The sequence below is a fragment of the Mya arenaria genome, chromosome 15 (assembly GCF_026914265.1).
Source record: "Mya arenaria isolate MELC-2E11 chromosome 15, ASM2691426v1".
Classification (NCBI taxonomy): domain Eukaryota; kingdom Metazoa; phylum Mollusca; class Bivalvia; order Myida; family Myidae; genus Mya; species Mya arenaria.
The window spans coordinates 529,400-549,762 of NC_069136.1; the positions used below are offsets into that span (position 1 = coordinate 529,400).

A 20,363-nucleotide genomic window follows, 5' to 3' on the forward strand; every position below is an offset into this window, starting at 1 on the left:
GCGACTTAGTCAGAGAGAATATATTTCGTCAGTTTTCAGTGCGATGGAGATGGATATGGTCAAACATAACTTTGCGTCAAGTACATGGAGCCTGATGTCGACCTTGTTTATGTTTAAATGATACCGTGATTTACATGTCAACAGAATCGACTAAATAGAGTACTGTGACCAATCCGACGTGTTTTTATGCACTTGAACTGGGCAATGTCGCGAACTAACATGTATTTATCTAAATTCAATGTTACATGTAACTGTCGGTTTGTTCAAAGTCCTCTCTATCAAAGTGGCCTGATTTTTGGAAGTTAAATGTTATTATTAACAATAAAACATGACCATTCTCGAGCCTGTTAATTTTCATAATTCCATAAACTGATACTGGTAGAGCTCTACTAATTTAGTTTATAGCTCACATACCAGTAACAGATAATTGTACACCTTTTATTTGATTGTCTACCCCTTAGCTGAGACCTGTGAGTAGGATTACATTTACAAATCCTACTCCCAGCCCCAAGTTGTAACTTCATTTAGTACTTACAGGTGGGAGGTTGGAATTATGGTCATTTCGTAACCTTTCCATTTCGTAACCGCTCACTGTTGGTCATTTCGTAACCAATGTGTTAGTCAATTCGTAACCGTTAAGAAATCGAATGGTCATATCGTAACCGTTGACTCCTATATGAGGAATTAATTTAATACCATTTGAGTTTACAAAATAAGTTTACTGTAAGTATAAAACATAAAAATTTGAAGTTAAATCTAGTAGTTGTATTCCTTCTTTATTCCTAATAGTGTAGTGCGATTTGCCAATAAACTCTGAAACTATGACAAATAGAAACATTCAAACTAGCTATTTTTTATGTTGCGAAGGAAATATTATAAGTAGGCTGAGTATTAAATGTAATATTTTTTAATTCATAGATGTTTTACCATTGAGAGGAATTGTGACCTTAAGCCAATATTTTTAAATATATAGACCATATAACTATAGATTTTCATTTTTTAAATTGCATGGAAGTATTGTAAAATGTAGTGAGTTTGTCGAATGAGAGTATGCGCTTTTTATATGCTTATTGTATTAAAAATGTGCCGATATGTTCAATTTTGTATCTTGTTATTGGAAATTAATACCATAACTAATAATGTTAGGCTCTTTTTGTCGGTTTCGGATATAAATGATGCAAAATGGAATATGGATCAATTGAGAATAGAAAAGAACAAAATTTTGTTCGTTTTAAACAATTCAAACAAATATATAGTCAATGAAATGGGTCAAGAATGACCCTTGATCATTTATGTAAACGTAATTTTACTCAAAAATACATTGCGTTCAGTCTTAAATGATTGTTTATAAGTAGGCAAAATATATATATATATATATATATATATATATATATATATATATATATATATATATATATATATATATATATATCTAATTACTAGTGAGTTGAACGTAAATTATTGGCTTGTTATTAGCGAGAATTCGAGTAATGTCTCCCAATTGGTGTCCTGTTTGCTGTGCCATATACATCCAGGTTCGAACAATACACTTAACGAGGTGCAAAGTGTACTATTTATCACCTTGTTAAATGGTGGTTACCATACGACCAATTGATTTCTTGACGGTTACGAATTGACTAACAGAATGGTTACGAAATAACCAAGATTCAGCGGTTACGAAATCGTAAGGATACGAAATGACCAGATCCCTGAGGTTATTGTATCAAAAGGGGGTTGTCACGGTCCCAGGACTTTATATCTGTATATAAGGGTGGTCACAATTTTTTTTGGTCTGGACCTAGTTTTGGTCACAACTGACCCTAATATAGAGTCCTGGCACCGTAACATCCCCCTTTGATTGTATCAGTATCAGAAACTTCAGGATTTTGGATTTTGATAAATGAAACACATATTTTATGTCGATTTATTGATAACAGTGACGTTTATCAGTAAGCGTCTTCTTATCTCTAGTGAACTCACAATGCGCACAGTAAGTGACCTCGCGAATCACTCGGCGGATGATTGGTAAAGGTACGAAATGTTATCATAAAGGTGAAGGTTGAATGAACGAAGTGAAGTCCACGAAATATGCATTTTTTCGACTAACAATTCAATTAAACATTGTAAGTGCAATTTGTTTGTTTGCAGTTTATGGGGCTTCATGGTTTAAATGTATTGCGATGCTGTGACTTTTTGAAAAAAGTTTGCTTTTATTGAAATAGCATCGGTGTAGTGATTTTCGGATATGATGATTCGGATTTATTACAATTTTAGTGTTTTTTTCTTCACACCATTTAAGAATGTTGCCGTTCTGATTGGCAAACACGTGTAATTTTTATTAAAAAATAACATATACATGGAAATGATGAAGAATGCTTTCATTCATTGACTCAAGAGACAAGAAAAGTTCACGTTTGCTTCTTTAACTCAGCTAGTCCAAATAATCAAATAATTGTACGTCGACGGATCTGTTTCACGATTTTTGATATGGCAAATTCTTCACAGGGATTGAAAGAATCCTGTATAACACGTCCATTATTTTAGACTATCACTAGGTAGTCACTCATTATCACCAGTCAATTGTTACCCCCCCCCCCCCCTCCATCACCCAGGTTAGCGAGGGAAAATGGGCTGTGTTTTTATTTTTCAGGTGGCAACGCAGTACCGGGTGAATGCAGTGGTTTTGTCTTTGCGCCAAAAATAGTGGGGAATGGTCCTAACCAAGGGTCCCTGGGGTGTGGGGGCATTTGGCGGGGATTTTACCAGAAGTTTGTCACTGCACAGGATGGGGATTTTACTTGGGCTTGGCTGGACCTAAAGTCAAAGTCCTTGGGGGGGGGGGAGGGTAAGGCCCATTTCCCGCTATTTTTGGCAAAAGGACAAAACCACCGTATTCACCCGGCACTGCGGGGGCACCTGGAAGGTAACACAGCCCATTTCCCCGGCTATCCCCAGTATACCCCCGGACCTGGAGGGGCCGTGGCTACAATTGACTGGTGCATAAGACTGCTGACAAAAGATCAGATCATAGTTTTTCACGTTAGTTATGATTTATGATTCAAATTAATGATTTATGGTTAAAAAGCGTTAGTAAATGCTTTAAGAAAAATGCATACACTATCATATTTTTTAAATAATTATGAAAACCTGCCTTCTGAAATTTTGTCTGCAGTCTTTCCATGCATATTCACAAAAATTGGCTTGTTCCAAGACAAAAATAATAAGGTTGTCAAAACATTCAATATGCGTGATTGCAACTTGAAAGCATAATTCATACTCATTTCTTGGCCAAATTTTTGTTAAAATGACATTTTTTCCTGTTCAAAAAGGCCCTGGATCATATTTTTTTCAGAAATGAGTTCTCATTTGACTCTAAATGGAGTGAATTAAAAAAAATTTTTTTAGTTTATTGGTAAGTCAGAGTTGTAAATTTGTCATGTCTTACCAGTGGAAAAGAAATGATTCTCTCCTTCACTACATGTAGTTTATTTTGAAAAAGTCCCAGTGTCTTATCAGTAAAACATATTTTCCAAAGCTGACCTTGGGCTGTATTCAATCACCAACTTAGATCAATCTTAAATTGATGAGTAGAATCTGAGTGATTTGATTGGATTATTGTAATATCAATTGACAAATAGACTGAATGGAATTACTGCGGCTATTTAAGGATAAGGAAAGGAATTATATTGAATACTGCCCCTGTTATGTAAGAAATAAATTTATTTAAAGTTGCACTCTCACAGATATACTTTTTTTTACATTTTTTTCGCAAAAATTGGCTCATTCCAAGACAAAAAATTAAAAAGTTGTCAAAATGTTCAATCTGTGAGAGTGCAGCTTAACACGCAAAATTTGTGTCTTATTTCAGTACCTGGCAAGAGTGATACATTGATAAATCCACAATGAAAATTTTTGGTATTGACTTTGCTCCATTGAACATCCCCCTGGAGAGGAGGATCCAGACGCTGTGTTTAAGCCAGTGGGTGTTGTGCTTCCTATTTGGTGGGTTCGGTTGCCTCTTCTTCTGCATCTACCTTCTGTTCACCAAATACTATTGGATACCACTGCTCTATCTTGTTTGGTAGGTTGGCATAATGATGAAATTATGGTTTATAGCCTGAATTAATAGAGAATATACTTCAGCAATAGCAATTATATCATTCCCATCAGTCAAAAGTCTACAATATAGCCATTCTCAAAATTACCCAGTATAGTCATAACATATTTAACACCTTTGAATACCCTGGATAAGAGACTGCACAAACATTTTACACATGAATAATAAATGAGGTGAAATGAAGACATTTAATTGACTTCTGGGACACACCTCAGGTCATACGGAAATTGCCGAGGTGTTACAGTTGAGAATATGAATATGTATGCATACAAGTTTGTGAAGCCACTTTTCACAGGGTACATTCTGTAAAGTAATTGTTATAATATAGCATAAGTTCCGCTGTTGAATAGCATTTATGAAACTCGTATGTATTATAATATCTTAAATTTTATATTATATAAGAGATATTTTTTCCTCTGAAAAAGTCTACAGAAGGAAACCTAAGGTGAATTATGTTTTTATTAGTCACACTTATGATTGAAATGTTGATGCTATAATTTTACAGGTATTACTATGACAGAAGTTCATCGGAAACTGGCGGGAACCCGATCAGATTTATTCGCTACAATGTTGTATGGAGGAAAATGAGGGACTATTTTCCTGCAAAACTTCATAAAACAGCTGATCTAGACCCTAACAAGAGCTATGTGTTTGGTATCCATCCCCATGGTATCATGCAGTACAGTGGGTTTTTGTCATTTGCAACAGAGGCAATGGGATTTAGCGAGATGTTTCCAGGAATTTTTCCACACCTGGTTATTCTACATGGCCAATTCCAGTTTCCCTTTTACAGAGATTACCTGCTTTCTTCAGGTATTGTATTTTTAAAGTACTCCTGTGTTTGTTTTTCATATTCTAGGATTGTTAATTCAAAAACTTGCACTCCAAAAATAGTTCAAGATATTCTCATGAAATGTAATGTGTTTCAAATGACTGTACACATAATTATACCTAGCATAGTTCATCATTTATACCAATTTTTCAGGCTTTTTCATATCTATTTGGGCTTCTTCAATTTTCAAGATCACAAGCCCAAAGGGCTTGCTGTTCAAAATCCTAATTCTGATTACTGATGTGATCAGCCTATCAAGGGGCATCATTAATCTTGCTGAAACATATACTGAGCCATGCCCTTCTATCTGGCTAGGCATGAGCCATGCCCCTTGATAGGCTGATCACATATACCTAGCATGGCCCTTCTATCTGGCTAGGCATAAGCCATGCCCCTTGATAGGCTGATCACATATACCTAGCATGGCCCGTCTATCTGGCTAGGCATGAGCCATGCCCTTTGATAGGCTGATCACATATACCTAGCATGGCCCATCTATCTGGCTAGGCATGAGCCATGCCCTTTGATAGGCTGATCAGATATACCTAGCATGGCCCTTCTATCTGGCTAGGCATGAGCCATGCCCTTTGATAGGCTGATCAGATATACCTAGCATGGCCCTTCTATCTGGCTAGGCATGAGCCATGCCCTTTGATAGGCTGATCAGATATACCTAGCATGGCCCTTCTATCCGGCTAGGCATGAGCCATGCCCTTTGATAGGCTGATCAGATATACCTAGCATGGCCCTTCTATCCGGCTAGGCATGAGCCATGCCCCTTGATAGGCTGATCACATATACCTAGCATGGCCCGTCTATCTGGCTAGGCATGAGCCATGCCCTTTGATAGGCTGATCAGATATACCTAGCATGGCCCTTCTATATGGCTAGGCATGAGCCATGCCCTTTGATAGGCTGATCAGATATACCTAGCATGGCCCTTCTATCTGGCTAGGCATGAGCCATGCCCCTTGATAGGCTGATCACATATACCTAGCATGGCCCTTCTATCTGGCTAGGCATGAGCCATGCCCCTTGATAGGCTGATCACATATACCTAGCATGGCCCTTCTATCTGGCTAGGCATGAGCCATGCCCCTTGATAGGCTGATCACATATACCTAGCATGGCCCGTCTATCTGGCTAGGCATGAGCCATGCCCCTTGATAGGCTGATCACATATACCTAGCATGGCCCGTCTATCTGGCTAGGCATGAGCCATGCCCCTTGATAGGCTGATCACATATACCTAGCATGGCCCTTCTATCTGGCTAGGCATGAGCCATCCCCTTGATAGGCTGATCACATATACCTAGCATGGCCCTTCTATCTGGCTAGGCATGAGCCATGCCCTTTGATAGGCTGATCACATATACCTAGCATGGCCCGTCTATCTGGCTAGGCATGAGCCATGCCCCTTGATAGGCTGATCACATATACCTAGCATGGCCCGTCTATCTGGCTAGGCATGAGCCATGCCCCTTGATAGGCTGATCACATATACCTAGCATGGCCCTTCTATCTGGCTAGGCATGAGCCATGCCCTTTGATAGGCTGATGACATATACCTAGCATGGCCCGTCTATCTGGCTAGGCATGAGCCATGCCCCTTGATAGGCTGATCACATATACCTAGCATGGCCCGTCTATCTGGCTAGGCATGAGCCATGCCCCTTGATAGGCTGATCACATATACCTAGCATGGCCCTTCTATCTGGCTAGGCATGAGCCATGCCCTTTGATAGGCTGATGACATATACCTAGCATGGCCCTTCTATTTGGCTAGGCATGAGCCATGCCCTTTGATAGGCTGATCACATATACTGAGCATGGCCCTTCTATTTGGCTAGGCATGAGCCATGCCCTTTGATAGGCTGATCACATATACCTAGCATGGCCCTTCTATCTGGCTAGGCATGAGCCATGCCCCTTGATAGGCTGATCACATATACCTAGCATGGCCCTTCTATTTGGCTAGGCATGAGCCATGCCCTTTGATAGGCTGATCACATATACCTAGCATGGCCCTTCTATTTGGCTAGGCATGAGCCATGCCCCTTGATAGGCTGATCAGATATACTGAGCATGGCCCTTCTATCTGGCTAGGCATGAGCCATGCCCCTTGATAGGCTGATCACATATATCTAGCATGGCCCTTCTATTTGGCTAGGCATGAGCCATGCCCTTTGATAGGCTGATCAGATATACTGAGCATGGCCCTTCTATTTGGCTAGGCATGAGCCATGCCCTTTGATAGGCTGATCACATATACTGAGCATGGCCCTTCTATTTGGCTAGGCATGAGCCATGCCCCTTGATAGGCTGATCACATATACCTAGCATGGCCCTTTTATTTGGCTAGGCATGAGCCATGCCCTTTGATAGGCTGATCACATATACCTAGCATGGCCCTTCTGTCTGGCTAGGCATGAGCCATGCCCCTTGATAGGCTGATCACATATACCTAGCATGGCCCTTCTATTTGGCTAGGCATGAGCCATGCCCTTTGATAGGCTGATCACATATACCTAGCATGGCCCTTCTATTTGGCTAGGCATGAGCCATGCCCCTTGATAGGCTGATCAGATATACTGAGCATTGCCCTTCTATTTGGCTAGGCATGAGCCATGCCCTTTGATAGGCTGATCACATATACTGAGCATGGCCCTTCTATCTGGCTAGGCATGAGCCATGCCCTTTGATAGGCTGATCAGATATACTGAGCATGGCCCTTCTGTTTGGCTAGGCATGAGCCATGCCATTTGATAGGCTGATCAGATATACTGAGCATGGCCCTTCTATTTGGCTAGGCATGAGCCATGCCCTTTGATAGGCTGATCAGATATACCTAGCATGGCCCTTCTATTTGGCTAGGCATGAGCCATGCCCTTTGATAGGCTGATCAGATATACTGAGCATGGCCCTTCTATTTGGCTAGGCATGAGCCATGCCCTTTGATAGGCTGATCACATATACTGAGCATGGCCCTTCTATTTGGCTAGGCATGAGCCATGCCCCTTGATAGGCTGATCACATATACCTAGCATGGCCCATCTATCTGGCTAGGCATGAGCCATGCCCCTTGATAGGCTGATCACATATACCTAGCATGGCCCATCTATCTGGCTAGGCATGAGCCATGCCCCTTGATAGGCTGATGACATATACCTAGCATGGCCCTTCTATCTGGCTAGGCATGAGCCATGCCCTTTGATAGGCTGATCACGTATAACTAGCAAAGTCCATCAATCTGGCTAAGACATATCTTATGCCCCCTGAAAGGCTGATCTTATGTACCTAGTAGTGTGGCCCTTGATTTGTTTTTCAAACAAAAGATATGTAGGCTGGTAAATTCAAATAATGGCACTTCAAAAATAGTTTAAGATATTCTCATGAAATGAAGTGTGCTCCCAATGACTAGACATATGGCTTAGCAATTCCATCAATTTGACTTAAACATATCATGAGCTATGCCCCTTGCTGAGAGAAGCAGACAAGTGCCAGTAGTGTTTGCAGCGCTATTGTTAAAAATTCTATAGACATCAAGTGCCTTTGTCAGGACATTGACCTTTGGTTTGTCAATGCTACTTCAGCCTTGCATATAGTTTACAATTTTTTCATACTGATTTGTATTTTGAATACAGTTGATTTACATCCACGTTGCAGGTATGTGTTCTGTGAGCCGTAAAAGTTTTGACTGGATCCTGAACCACCGCGGTCATGCAGCGTGTGTGGTGGTTGGCGGCGCAGTGGAGGCGCTAGAGTCAAACCCAGGACATTTCAACCTGGTTGTCATGAAGAGGAAGGGCTTCATTAAGCAAGCACTTATACATGGGTATGCTCAACTAGCACAATGTGTCTGATTATTATTTCCCTGTGTGTTGATTGTTCCGAACATTGTTAGAAGTAACAAGGTTGTAAACATCATCATTATACTTATTATCAATTAAGAAAAACTCCTCAGCCATTTCCCATAGTAAATAACCTCGGAACTATATGGATGGTTTACTATGTCAGAAATTGTTATATTTAACTATGCTGCAAGAAGATTGCGTAGTAGTTTCAATATAGCAGTTAAAGTTTTCTCATCAGAATTAGAATTATTTATAGAATACAACACTTTACTGGTGATTAATTTAAACTTGGATATACATGTTATACCTACAATTAATTAATACTATCATTTAAAATGTTAATATGAACTACTTTCATCAATGTCATAGCATACATCTGAGGTTGTTTTTATGGGAAATGGCTTAGGTGTTCTAAATGCATTATTTAAGCTTCTCTCTCACAGATATACCATTTTTACAACTTTTTTATTTAAGAGCAAATTTTTGCGTAAATATCTGCAAACCAATGATACAAGATTGCTGACAAAAATCAGATAGTAGATTTTCATATTTCTGTTCGAAAATTAATGTTTTATGGCTTAAACCATTACTAACGGTTTAAGAAAAATGCATAAACATCAATTTTTGAAGTTATATATAAAAATCTGCAATCTAATTTTTTGTCAGCAGTCTAATATAACTGGTTTCCAAAAATTGGTTCGTTCCAAGACAAAAAATTAAAAAGTTGTCAAAACATTTAATCTGTTAGAGTGTAGCTTTAACTTAACTACTTACAAATCCCTTCTGCTCCGGAAGTTTGGAAAAACTTGTCATCTGCTATTCTTTTAACAAGATTTAAATGAACAGTTTTAGATTTATGAGCATTTTTTTATCATTACTTTTTGACATTTAACAATTAAGAACATTATTATTGAAATATGCCAAGTTCTGAACAAGTATCACTATGTCTTCAGTTTTAAATAATTGCCAATTGCATAATGAAAACAAATGCCATTTTGTTGCATAGCTTTAAAGTATATTTTTTACATTTATTTCTTTATGAATGGTTACAACCAACTTAGTGTTGAGTGTGTTATATGTATGATCTATACTCATAAACAGATATGATTTAGATTTGGAAACCATTATGCGCTATTTTAAATGGGAAAAAACAGATGAGACAGCAACATGCGTGTTGCATGTATTATTTTAACCATGTAAAGTGATGTATATATTATCAGCCTCCTACTAGCTTGCATTGACAATTGTAGGCTTGTGTTGAGAAATACTATAGTTGCAGATTTTTTAACTATCTGGTGTCTAGCCCCTTTAAATAGGAATATTCAGCAATTTAGCTATGTACTCACAATATCTCTAATGTATTCATGATATCTGTAAGTTAATCATGATTTCTTCAATGTATTCATGATATCTTAAATTTCATGATATCTTCAATGTATTCATGATGTCTTCAATGTATTTATGATATCTTTAATTTGTTCATGATATCTTTAATTTGTTCATGATATCTTCAATGTTTGCATGATATCTTCAATGTATGCATGATATCTTCAATGTATTCATGATATCTTTAATTTGTTCATGATATCTTTAATTTGTTCATGATATCTTTAATTTGTTTGTGATATCTTCAATGAATGCATGATATCTAAATGTATTCATGATATCTTTAATTTGTTCATGATATCTTCAATGTACTCATGATATATTCAATGGATTCTTTATTCATGATATCTTAAAAGTATTCATGATATCATTAATTTCAGTGCTTCAGTGGTGCCGGTGTTCACATTTGGTGAGAACGATGTATATGAACAGGTACAGAATCCCGAGGGCTCACGCCTGAAGAGGCTTCAGATCTTCCTTACCCACAAGATATTCGGGTTCTCTATGCCCATTTTCAAGGGCCGCGGAATCTTCAATTATACATTTGGGATCTTCCCCTATAGAAGACCTCTTAACACTGTTGGTAGGTATATGAAAACACTTACAGAATTTGTTTCTCAGCAATAAGTGCGCAAACAAGTCATTTATAAATTGTAAGCATCTGTTTTAAGACTACTTATAAATCTGCCTTCCTGTAATTGACATGTAATAAAGAGAAGTAAGGATAATTATGCATTGTATGCTTGGTAAATTTTATTTCATAGTAATAGAATATACATGACTGTATTGAAGAACAGCATTATAGACCAGCTGAAGAGAGGATTTTTTTTATTACTCAAAAGGCCAGGTGTCTGTCTTTTAGTAGGTTTTTAAATCCTACCAGGAGCACATTTTCATGGCCTCATTTTCATACTTGTGCTGGTTTCTTCCCAGTTAACAATCTTGAGCTTCATACTGGTTCTTCTCCTTACTTATAGCTGTCTTCACAAAATGATGGACCAATCGTTCAAAACTTTGTTCAAGTAAACAATGTGATTTACAACATCATTCTTAATGTTTGAATGTGCAATATTAGATCATGTGCTCAAATATAAAAATTAAAACAAGTTAAGCTAAAAAGCTCTCTCAAATCTTGTCAGAAATACAGAATATCTCAAGTTTATCCACTAAATTTCCAGAGCAGTAATGGTTTGAAAGGTAACAATGATTACTTGCTTGTTAACTTTAACAAAGTTCTGAACGATCGGCCCATTATAAATACGGATAAAATAAACTTGAACATTCCTTGTTAGTTGGCAAGCCAATAGATGTGGAGAAGAATGAAAAGCCAACACAAGAAGAGATAGATGACTTGCACCAGAAATATGTAGAAGGCCTTAAGGACCTGTTTGAAACCAACAAGACAAAGTATGACATCTCTGAAGATACACACCTTAACTTCATAGGCTAGCTTGATAGGTTGTGTTCTGGAAATAGTGCATAGTATTTGAACCAAATTGCTTTTAAAAACAAACAAAAATTGTGATCACTGTATATATACATGTACATCAAAGTATAGCATTCAATGATATGGCATTATTAATCCCATTGTTTATTGGTTAAGCTATTACTATTACTATATTTATTGCGTGTGAGGTCTGTTTGTGGTTTTGTATATGTGTGTATGTGGTGTTTGTATGATTGTGTCTCTCATTCAGTACCATTTAGACCCTTCCAGTGTGTCTCTATACAGGGTTTTATCACTTAATATATGCATTAAAATATTGCATCACTTAATATATGCATCAAAATATTGCATCACTGAATATATTCTATCAAAACATGACATCACTTATTATATTCATCCAAATATTGCATAACTGAATATATGCATCAAAATATTGCACCACTGAAGATATTCATCAGAATATGACATCACTGAATATGATCATCAAAATATGACATCACTGAATATGATCATCAAAATATGTCATCACTAAATATACATCAAGATATGTCATCACTGAATATATACATCAAAATATGACATCACTAAATATACATCAAGATATGTCATCACTGAATATAAACATCAAAATATGACATCACTAAATATGATCATCAAAATATGACATCACTGAATATGATCATCAAAATATGTCATCACTAAATATACATCAAGATATGTCATCACTGAATATACATCAAAATATGACATCACTGAATATAAACATCAAAATATGACATCACTAAATATACATCAAGATATGTCATCACTGAATATAAACATCAAAATATGACATCACTAAATATACATCAAGATGTGTCATCACTGAATATAAACATCAAAATATGACATCACTAAATATACATCAAGATATGTCATCACTGAATATAAACATCAAAATATGTCATCACTTAATATGCATCAAGATATGTCATCACTGAATATAAACATCAAAATATGTCATCACTTAATTTACATCAAGATATGTCATCACTGAATATACACATCAAAATATGTCATCACTTAATATACATCAACATATGTCATCACTGAATATAAACATCAAAATACCCAGTAAGGCATGGAATCGAACATTCTCATAAGTGCCTAGTTATTTCAAGAAAAGTTCATAATTATGTTTAGTAAACACTGTTATGATTTAGATAGCTGAATTTACATGAGAAATCTTTGTTTGAAATAATCAAGAGTTAAATAAATAAAGTCAAAGATATTTGGACTGGAAGCATTTTAAGAAAAGGAGAAACTTAAATTGGATAAGGAGCATTATACTCAAAGTGGAGGTCAATTTGCTTGTACTGGGATCATTATAAGCCAAGGGAAGTCTTAATACATTTGGAAAAGGAGCATTATATGGGAAAGGGAGAGATTAAACAACTTGGTCTAAGATCATTGTAAGTAAAGGGAAGTCTCATGTGAATGGACTGCAGGGGCCATTATAGTCAAAGGGAAGTCTAATACATTTGGAAAAGGAGCATTATAAGGGAAGGGAAGTCTAATACATTTGGAAAAGGAGCATTATAAGGGAAGGGAAGTCTAATACATTTGGAAAAGGAGCATTATAAGGGAAGGGGAGTCTAATACATTTGGAAAAGGAGCATTATAAGGGAAGGGAAGTCTAATACATTTGGAAAAGGAGCATTATAAGGGAAGGGAAGTCTAATACATTTGGAAAAGGAGCATTATAAGGGAAGGGAAGTCTAATACATTTGGAAAAGGAGCATTATAAGGGAAGGGGAGTCTAATACATTTGGAAAAGGAGCATTATATGGGAAGGGGAGTCTAATACATTTGGAAAAGGAGCATTATAAGGGAAGGGGAGTCTAATACATTTGGAAAAGGAGCATTATATGGGAAGGGGAGTCTAATACATTTGGAAAAGGAGCATTATAAGGGAAGGGGAGTCTAATACATTTGGAAAAGGAGCATTATAAGGGAAGGGGAGTCTAATACATTTGGAAAAGGAGCATTATAAGGGAAGGGGAGTCTAATACATTTGGAAAAGGAGCATTATAAGGGAAGGGGAGTCTAATACATTTGGAAAAGGAGCATTATAAGGGAAGGGGAGTCCAATACATTTGGAAAAGGAGCATTATAAGGGAAGGGGAGTCCAATACATTTGGAAAAGGAGCATTATAAGGGAAGGGGAGTCCAATACATTTGGAAAAGGAGCATTATAAGGGAAGGGGAGTCTAATACATTTGGAAAAGGAGCATTATAAGGGAAGGGGAGTCTAAAGAAACTTTGACCAGTTCCAAAATTGTTCTTGTCAATGTACGAAAGTGCATAAATTGTTGCTTTTATGCATTTTATTCAGCTCAAACAAGGTCTTTAAATGTTAGAATTATAAGCCTGGTTGTGATTGTTTAATGTTATAAAAAGTTAAGATGTGCAGGGTTCGAATTTAACTTTGAGGAGCACTCGCAAAATTTTGCGAGTGCATTTTGAGGCAACTCGCAAAATGAAAATTCAACTTGCAATTTTATTATTTGCTTTATTCCCTTATAATATTGTCTAATTAAAGTAGAAATTTACACCTAAGACATATTATGAATATTAAAAAGTATCAATCTTGAGTGACTCAACTACTAGAACTTGTTGATGGCTTATTCTATTTGGGGAGTACGGAAAGACTCATCTGATGCTGGCAGCTTTTTGATAACAAAGCTGTTCAATAATTTGACATTGTTCACTTTATATATTTACCCTCGACATCGGGTAATTTAATACCCATTCGACAAGCACGCTACAGATTTCATTAAGTCTGTAAGTATTAAAATAAATAAATTTGAAATAAAAAAAAGCAACAGTAAATATAGCGTGGATACTTTGGACCATGAAATATATCGATCGACGTAGTCTATTCATTTTGACAGTTGGGCGAAAATACGTATATTCAAAGGATGATGGGGTTTACATATAGTGCGCAGAAGCGCTAAATTTAGCCAATGATTGAGCTAGGTGATTACGTCATTCGTATTCACTTTGTATAATGCACGCCTCGGAGCATCCCGGAAAGATTCGAGATAAAACTCCTTTTCCGTATTTGTTCTATTTTTGAAAACTTACTAGAGCGTGACTCCGTACTGTCTTCTTTATTCTTTATAGCGGAGTTAAGTTCATGTTTATTCTACTTTCTTTTTAACATTTTGTGGTCTAGAAAAAGCCACTCGCAGAATTTTGCGAGCGTGAATAAAAGTCACTCGCAGTTTGTAAATGTCGCTTGCATTTTGCGAGTATGCGAGTCTAAATTCGAACCCTGATGTGTAGAAATTAAGCTGTCTATTTGATAAGAATTCAGTGGTACTTTTAATTGTATTAGCAGATTATAGTCGTTTTTGATTAGAAAGTCATACTTTTATATGTAGTTATTACAGGATATTTTGCCCTCTGTTCCATGTTTGAGTAACATTTTTCCTGTATGATATATAAAATATAATAATCTATGAGTCATTTTCATTTTAATAGCCATACCCTTGTTCAAACCCTTAACTTGCCATCATAATCTGTATCATGAAATACATGCATGTTGAAAAACCTTCGCTTGCTATCATAATCTGTATGTCACCCATGAATGTTTAGATTGATTTGTGAAGTGTTTATGGTATCACCCTCAAATACCAGATATTTCTTTTTTCTGTGATAACCATTTGCCAAAAGCATGTTCGTGTAGATACATGTATATGTAGATCATTTGTTCACTTAAGTATACTATCAACATAGTCATCGACATTTTGTCTCAATGAAATATGTACATAAGACAACTATTTTTGCTTTGCAAACACAACATTCCATATTTGCACAGGAACTGTTATTTTAACGCTATACAACAATATCCCTTGACTGACTGAATGAGTTTATTTCCAGGCCAGACATGTCATCAGAAATTAATATTTTGTAGGAGCTCATCTGACTGTACATGTACATGAAATCTTGAGGTTACATGACATTTTATCTGAATGTGGCTTACGCAGACCAATTTAATGCCAAGCAGGACCTTAAAGCCTATCACCAAATTTGTGTATTTTAGGTCTTCATTCACCTTGATTGTACCATCTACCAAAGAAGCTAAAACAGTTAAATTTGCATGAAATGCTAGATAGAAAAGAGTGAATACCCAATGTTTTTATACTTTCGTTGAAAACATATTTTAAGTGTTATTATTCAACTCATTTATGACTTGGGTATTTTCATTAATGCAATATACCAACCAGCAATAAACTTGCCCTTATAAAACAAATATTCTTCAGTCAGATTGTAATCAAAATATCAGCTCATTTTTCCACATAAAACCATGGTATGATGAAAAACCTTATGTTTCATACTTTTTTAAAGCGTATTTTCTCATTGAATGTGTTGATAAAAACTCTGTTGTCAAAATCACAAAGATAAAACATTCTTGAGCAAGTTATGTCCTTGAGTTATTGCTCTAAGACCAGTTTTACTCCATTACTCAATTTATACTGTAGGATTATTTTTCTTACGAATGTTAATCAATTTTTAATTTAAACTGAGTTGAGGTTAAAATGAGAAATAACTTACATATTTTTTTTGGTTCTCTGACTTGTTTTGTGTACCATTTGCATACATAGTTCAGGTTTATTTGTGAAATTGTTGGTTTTCAAAGGAATGTAGATAGAACTTCTTTTTTGTCTTTGGTCTTTTTGTTATCATAACTTGTAAGGTTAAAACATGTTTATATAATATCATGTTTGATCATTTATTTGTATTGTTTGGTAGATATAGGCATATAGGCATTTATCTTTAGTTGTTATTAGTATGTCACTTTCAACATAAACACTATTGTAGTTCTTTTAAATTATATTGCTTATTTAGTCACTTGTTATTGAAGTATAAACACATATTTTCTTGTGGTTTTTTTTACCCTGCTAGTCGCAATTCAATGTGCTATATTTTTATACCCTGACTTGCCATGTATTTATATACTCTAGGGCCAATATATTACCCAGCATTATGCTACCAGTTCTTTTTTTCTTACCTAGCAGTAGCATTGTGCCTGCCTGTTTTTATCCTTGATTTCATGGATGTCAAGCTGTGCATGATATCATGAATGACAAGTTGTGTATTATTAAATGAATGTTAAGTTGTGTATAATAACAATCATGAAAGTCAAGTTGTGTATGGACACATGGTTGTTATATATGAATTGTTTTGAATATTGCAAACTCTCTTCCTGACTGGATAACTGATTTGATTTAGATGTACTTTAACTCATGGTACATTTGTTATCAAGCCATGTTTTATCATGCAGTGCATTAAGGTTATTGTCATGTAATGTTAGGACTTTTTTAAACCAAGTGAGTTAAACTTAAGTTTCTGTTTGGTATCGTGTTAATTTTTGTTTGCAGTTAATATTTATTTCAAATGTTTGTTATACGCCTGTTTTATTAATTGGGATATTTTAAGGATTCATTTGCAGCAGAGACTGGACGGCTTCCAATATGTTACCGACACTGTGACTAGAGGAGCTTTTGTCCCATTATATCCAAGCATGCTTTTGTGTGTGTGTGATGGGCAGAACATCATGGCCAAGTTTGATACATTCATGCTGCTACAGTCACTTTACAGTTATGGCCCTTGAACTTACACAGACTTCATGGTATCCACCTCATGGAGCTTTTGTTGGAACTTTTACACTTGGACAATACGTGTATGGGTGAAACTTCTTGGTCAAATTACATAACTGGAAATTACCGGTATGTGTATGGGTGAAACTTCTCGGTCAAGTTTGATAACTGGACGTTATGTGTATGGGTGAAACTTCTCGGTCAAGTTTGATAACTGGACATTATGGGTATGGGTGAAACTTCTTGGTCAAGTTTGATAACTGGACATTATGTGTATGGGTGAAACTTCTTGGTCAAGTTTGATAACTGGACATTATGTGTATGGGTGAAACTTCTTGGTCAAGTTTGATAACTGGACATTATGTGTATGGGTGAAACTTCTTGGTCAAGTTTGATAACTGGACATTATGTGTATGGGTGAAACTTCTTGGTCAAGTTTGATAACTGGACATTATGTGTATGGGTGAAACTTCTTGGTCAAGTTTGATAACTGGACATTATGTGTATGGGTGAAACTTCTTGGTCAAGTTTGATAACTGGACATCATGTGTATGGGTGAAACTTCTTGGTCAAGTTCAATAACCAGCCACCATGCACCCACAGTTGTGACCTTTAAATCGGGAAAACATGTTATTACATTGCCTGAGCTCTCAATTTCAGTATTGCACACTTTTATCACCAAATTTTGTGTCCAACAACTAGGAAATGCATGTAGTAGCATACTCCTGACTGTAATCAGTATTAAACTTAAACCTTAAAAAAGCACAGCTTGTTCATGTACAAACATTTAATAGGAAATATGTTTAGATTTTCTCATGCGTTTATTAATATTAATACTTATTAGACGTGTTAAGTATATTGCAATGCTACGTTATGAAATGAAAATAGAGATGATCGATATACAAATGTAAACAATGAATGAATGTTAAGTAAAAGTGATAGGAGGTACATGTCTTTGGACATCTTAAGAGATAAATTCTAAGTGTGTATGTGAGATAATGTTATGACACTACCCCATTTTTCCCCAGCTTTTGTTTTTGCCGTATATATTGCTAGATATGAGTTCTGTAAATGCTGATGTATGTTTGTTGTTCTTTTATGTATTTTGTTCACTCCTTATATTCTGTTGTAAATGATACATTGAAATGGCGCTTACATGGCTGAGATTTGTTGCTTTGCTCTGCCTATTAAAATGAGGCTTAGCACATGGAACAGTGTGTAGCGTTTCTAGGAGGTGGCCCAAATAACTGGTGACTGTTGTATTATTGGTAACTGTGGTAACTTTTTGATTTTTATGAAAACTTTAAATATACAGTTTCCAGTGCCAGTTTGACAAAAAAGCAATGATGAGAACATATTTTACCGCCTGAAGTCTTACAATCCTTTCAGACAGTAGTAATAACAATCCAGTTAGTGGCGGAACACAATGTGCTTAGTTTGTTAATTATGCAATTAATTCTATTTTATTTTTTTCTGAAACCACGCCCTGGGTTCAGCCCTTGAGTTTTCAGTTTACCTTTTGAGTGTGGTTAGAAAAGATTGAGCAACGGGCCCCAATTTTTAAATAACAAAAAAAACAACCTTAATTCATTTCGCCCAATTCTTTGCTTAAACTTGATTTAGCCAACTAAGAAATGGTTTGCTATGATAATAATCAAGTTATTTCCCGTTTGAGTCTAAGAACTCTACCAAAATCAGAATCTTGAACCAATTGTATCCAAACAAAAATAGTGTGCTTAGCCTTAACTTGTTATAATGTTTTGGATTTGGGCTCATCATTTAAAGAGAATGTGCGAGATTCTGTCCTAAGTGTTGATACATTGTGCCATCACCAAGAAAATAAAGTATGATCTCATGCAATGAATGATTGTTTGGCATCTTTAAAGGTGAATTAATCTCAATGTTAATCATACCATGTTCCTGGGTAACCTAGCAGAAATGAACGTATTTTCGAGGGCTTAGCGCAAACGTGAAAAAAAACTTCTTTCGAGAAGCCCTTAAATGTCTTGACTATGTGTGAGGGCCGTTTCAAATGTACCATGCTCATTTAGACGCCTTAGAGGGTCGTCTTTGGTTCTGATGTATTGGTGCTAATTTGTACAGTTATGTTTCTAGTCCACTTTCATTGCTTTTTAGGTGTAAGAATTGAGAAGGCATTGCATGTGAGCTAACTATACATTGTTTGTACGTTTAAGCATTGTTGTATGTGACTTGAGGCAAGTACCCTATGAACTTGTAACACAATGCTGGCCATACTAAGCTATGAATGATGTTGTATTTATATTTTTTACATGTTTGCTTATGTTTCACTTAATCTGAACGTCTTCATAATTTAGATAAGGTTTATAAATGCTTCAATAGTAAATCATTCACTTTTTAGTTATTATTTTAATTATCGAAATTGATGAAAGACTTATGCAAGAATGTTATTTTTCTTATTTCTCCAAATAACCATTGGAGTCCCTTTATCTTTATGGAGCCTTGCTACATGAAGGGTTCACCAAACTAATTTTAGTAAAAAGAAAAAGAATGTGCCATTTTTAGATTCTTAAAACAATATTTGTACCAGCAATTCATAATTTCTAAATTATATACATGTTACATGTTATGAAATGATAAGATAGTTGTTTAGTTATGTGATATAGTAAACTGATGTTTGTTACCCAACTTAAAGTTTCATTTTTGTTGGGTTTATGGGATGAAAACCTTTTATTATGTTTTTTCACCTTTATTTCTTTTATTTATATAATGTTAAGAAACATGGTTAATTATATTACCTTATAATGCATAAAGCAATAAACGATATAATAAGCGGGTGTGTATTTATCTGAAGCCTTGTTAAAGCTGCACTCTCATAGATTGACATGTTTTTGAATTTTTGTCTCAGAATCAGCTAGATTTGGCATCATTGTCTATAATTCAGGTATATAAAACAACTCATTATAGAATTGTGCGGCTAATTATAAAACATCTTATAATAAGTCATTTCCTATCTTAAGTCTTAGTCTTAAGTTAAGTATCTCAATACCATATTACGTATTATATGATAACTTCAACATATTTTAAGTACTTCATTTCCACT

General features: G+C 35.8%; 1 protein-coding gene across 2 annotated transcripts; it reads left to right on the forward strand.

Annotated features, from left to right (window-relative positions):
- Positions 1-2,042: 2,042 nt before the first annotated feature.
- LOC128219986 (2-acylglycerol O-acyltransferase 2-A-like) lies at positions 2,043-20,093 on the forward strand. 2 transcript variants are annotated; one of them, XM_052928197.1, is made up of 6 exons: positions 2,043-2,123; positions 3,869-4,081; positions 4,623-4,930; positions 8,616-8,784; positions 10,570-10,772; positions 11,482-20,093. In XM_052928197.1, the coding sequence occupies exons 2-6, from the start codon at positions 3,903-3,905 to the stop codon at positions 11,637-11,639; spliced, it is 1,017 nt and encodes a 338-aa protein (XP_052784157.1). In that variant the 5' UTR covers positions 2,043-2,123; positions 3,869-3,902; the 3' UTR covers positions 11,640-20,093. The 2 variants fall into 2 exon arrangements, with proteins under 2 accessions (XP_052784157.1, XP_052784158.1); XM_052928198.1 differs by having other exon boundaries at positions 17,134-20,093.
- Positions 20,094-20,363: the final 270 nt, after the last annotated feature.

Coding starts and splice junctions, on each gene's coding strand:
- LOC128219986 (XM_052928197.1), top strand. CDS start 3,903: ATGAAAATTTTTGGTATTGACTTTGCTCCATTGAACATCCCCCTGGAG. Junction 4,082..4,622: donor CCACTGCTCTATCTTGTTTG/GTAGGTTGGCAT, acceptor ATAATTTTACAG/GTATTACTATGACAGAAGTT. Junction 4,931..8,615: donor AGATTACCTGCTTTCTTCAG/GTATTGTATTTT, acceptor TCCACGTTGCAG/GTATGTGTTCTGTGAGCCGT.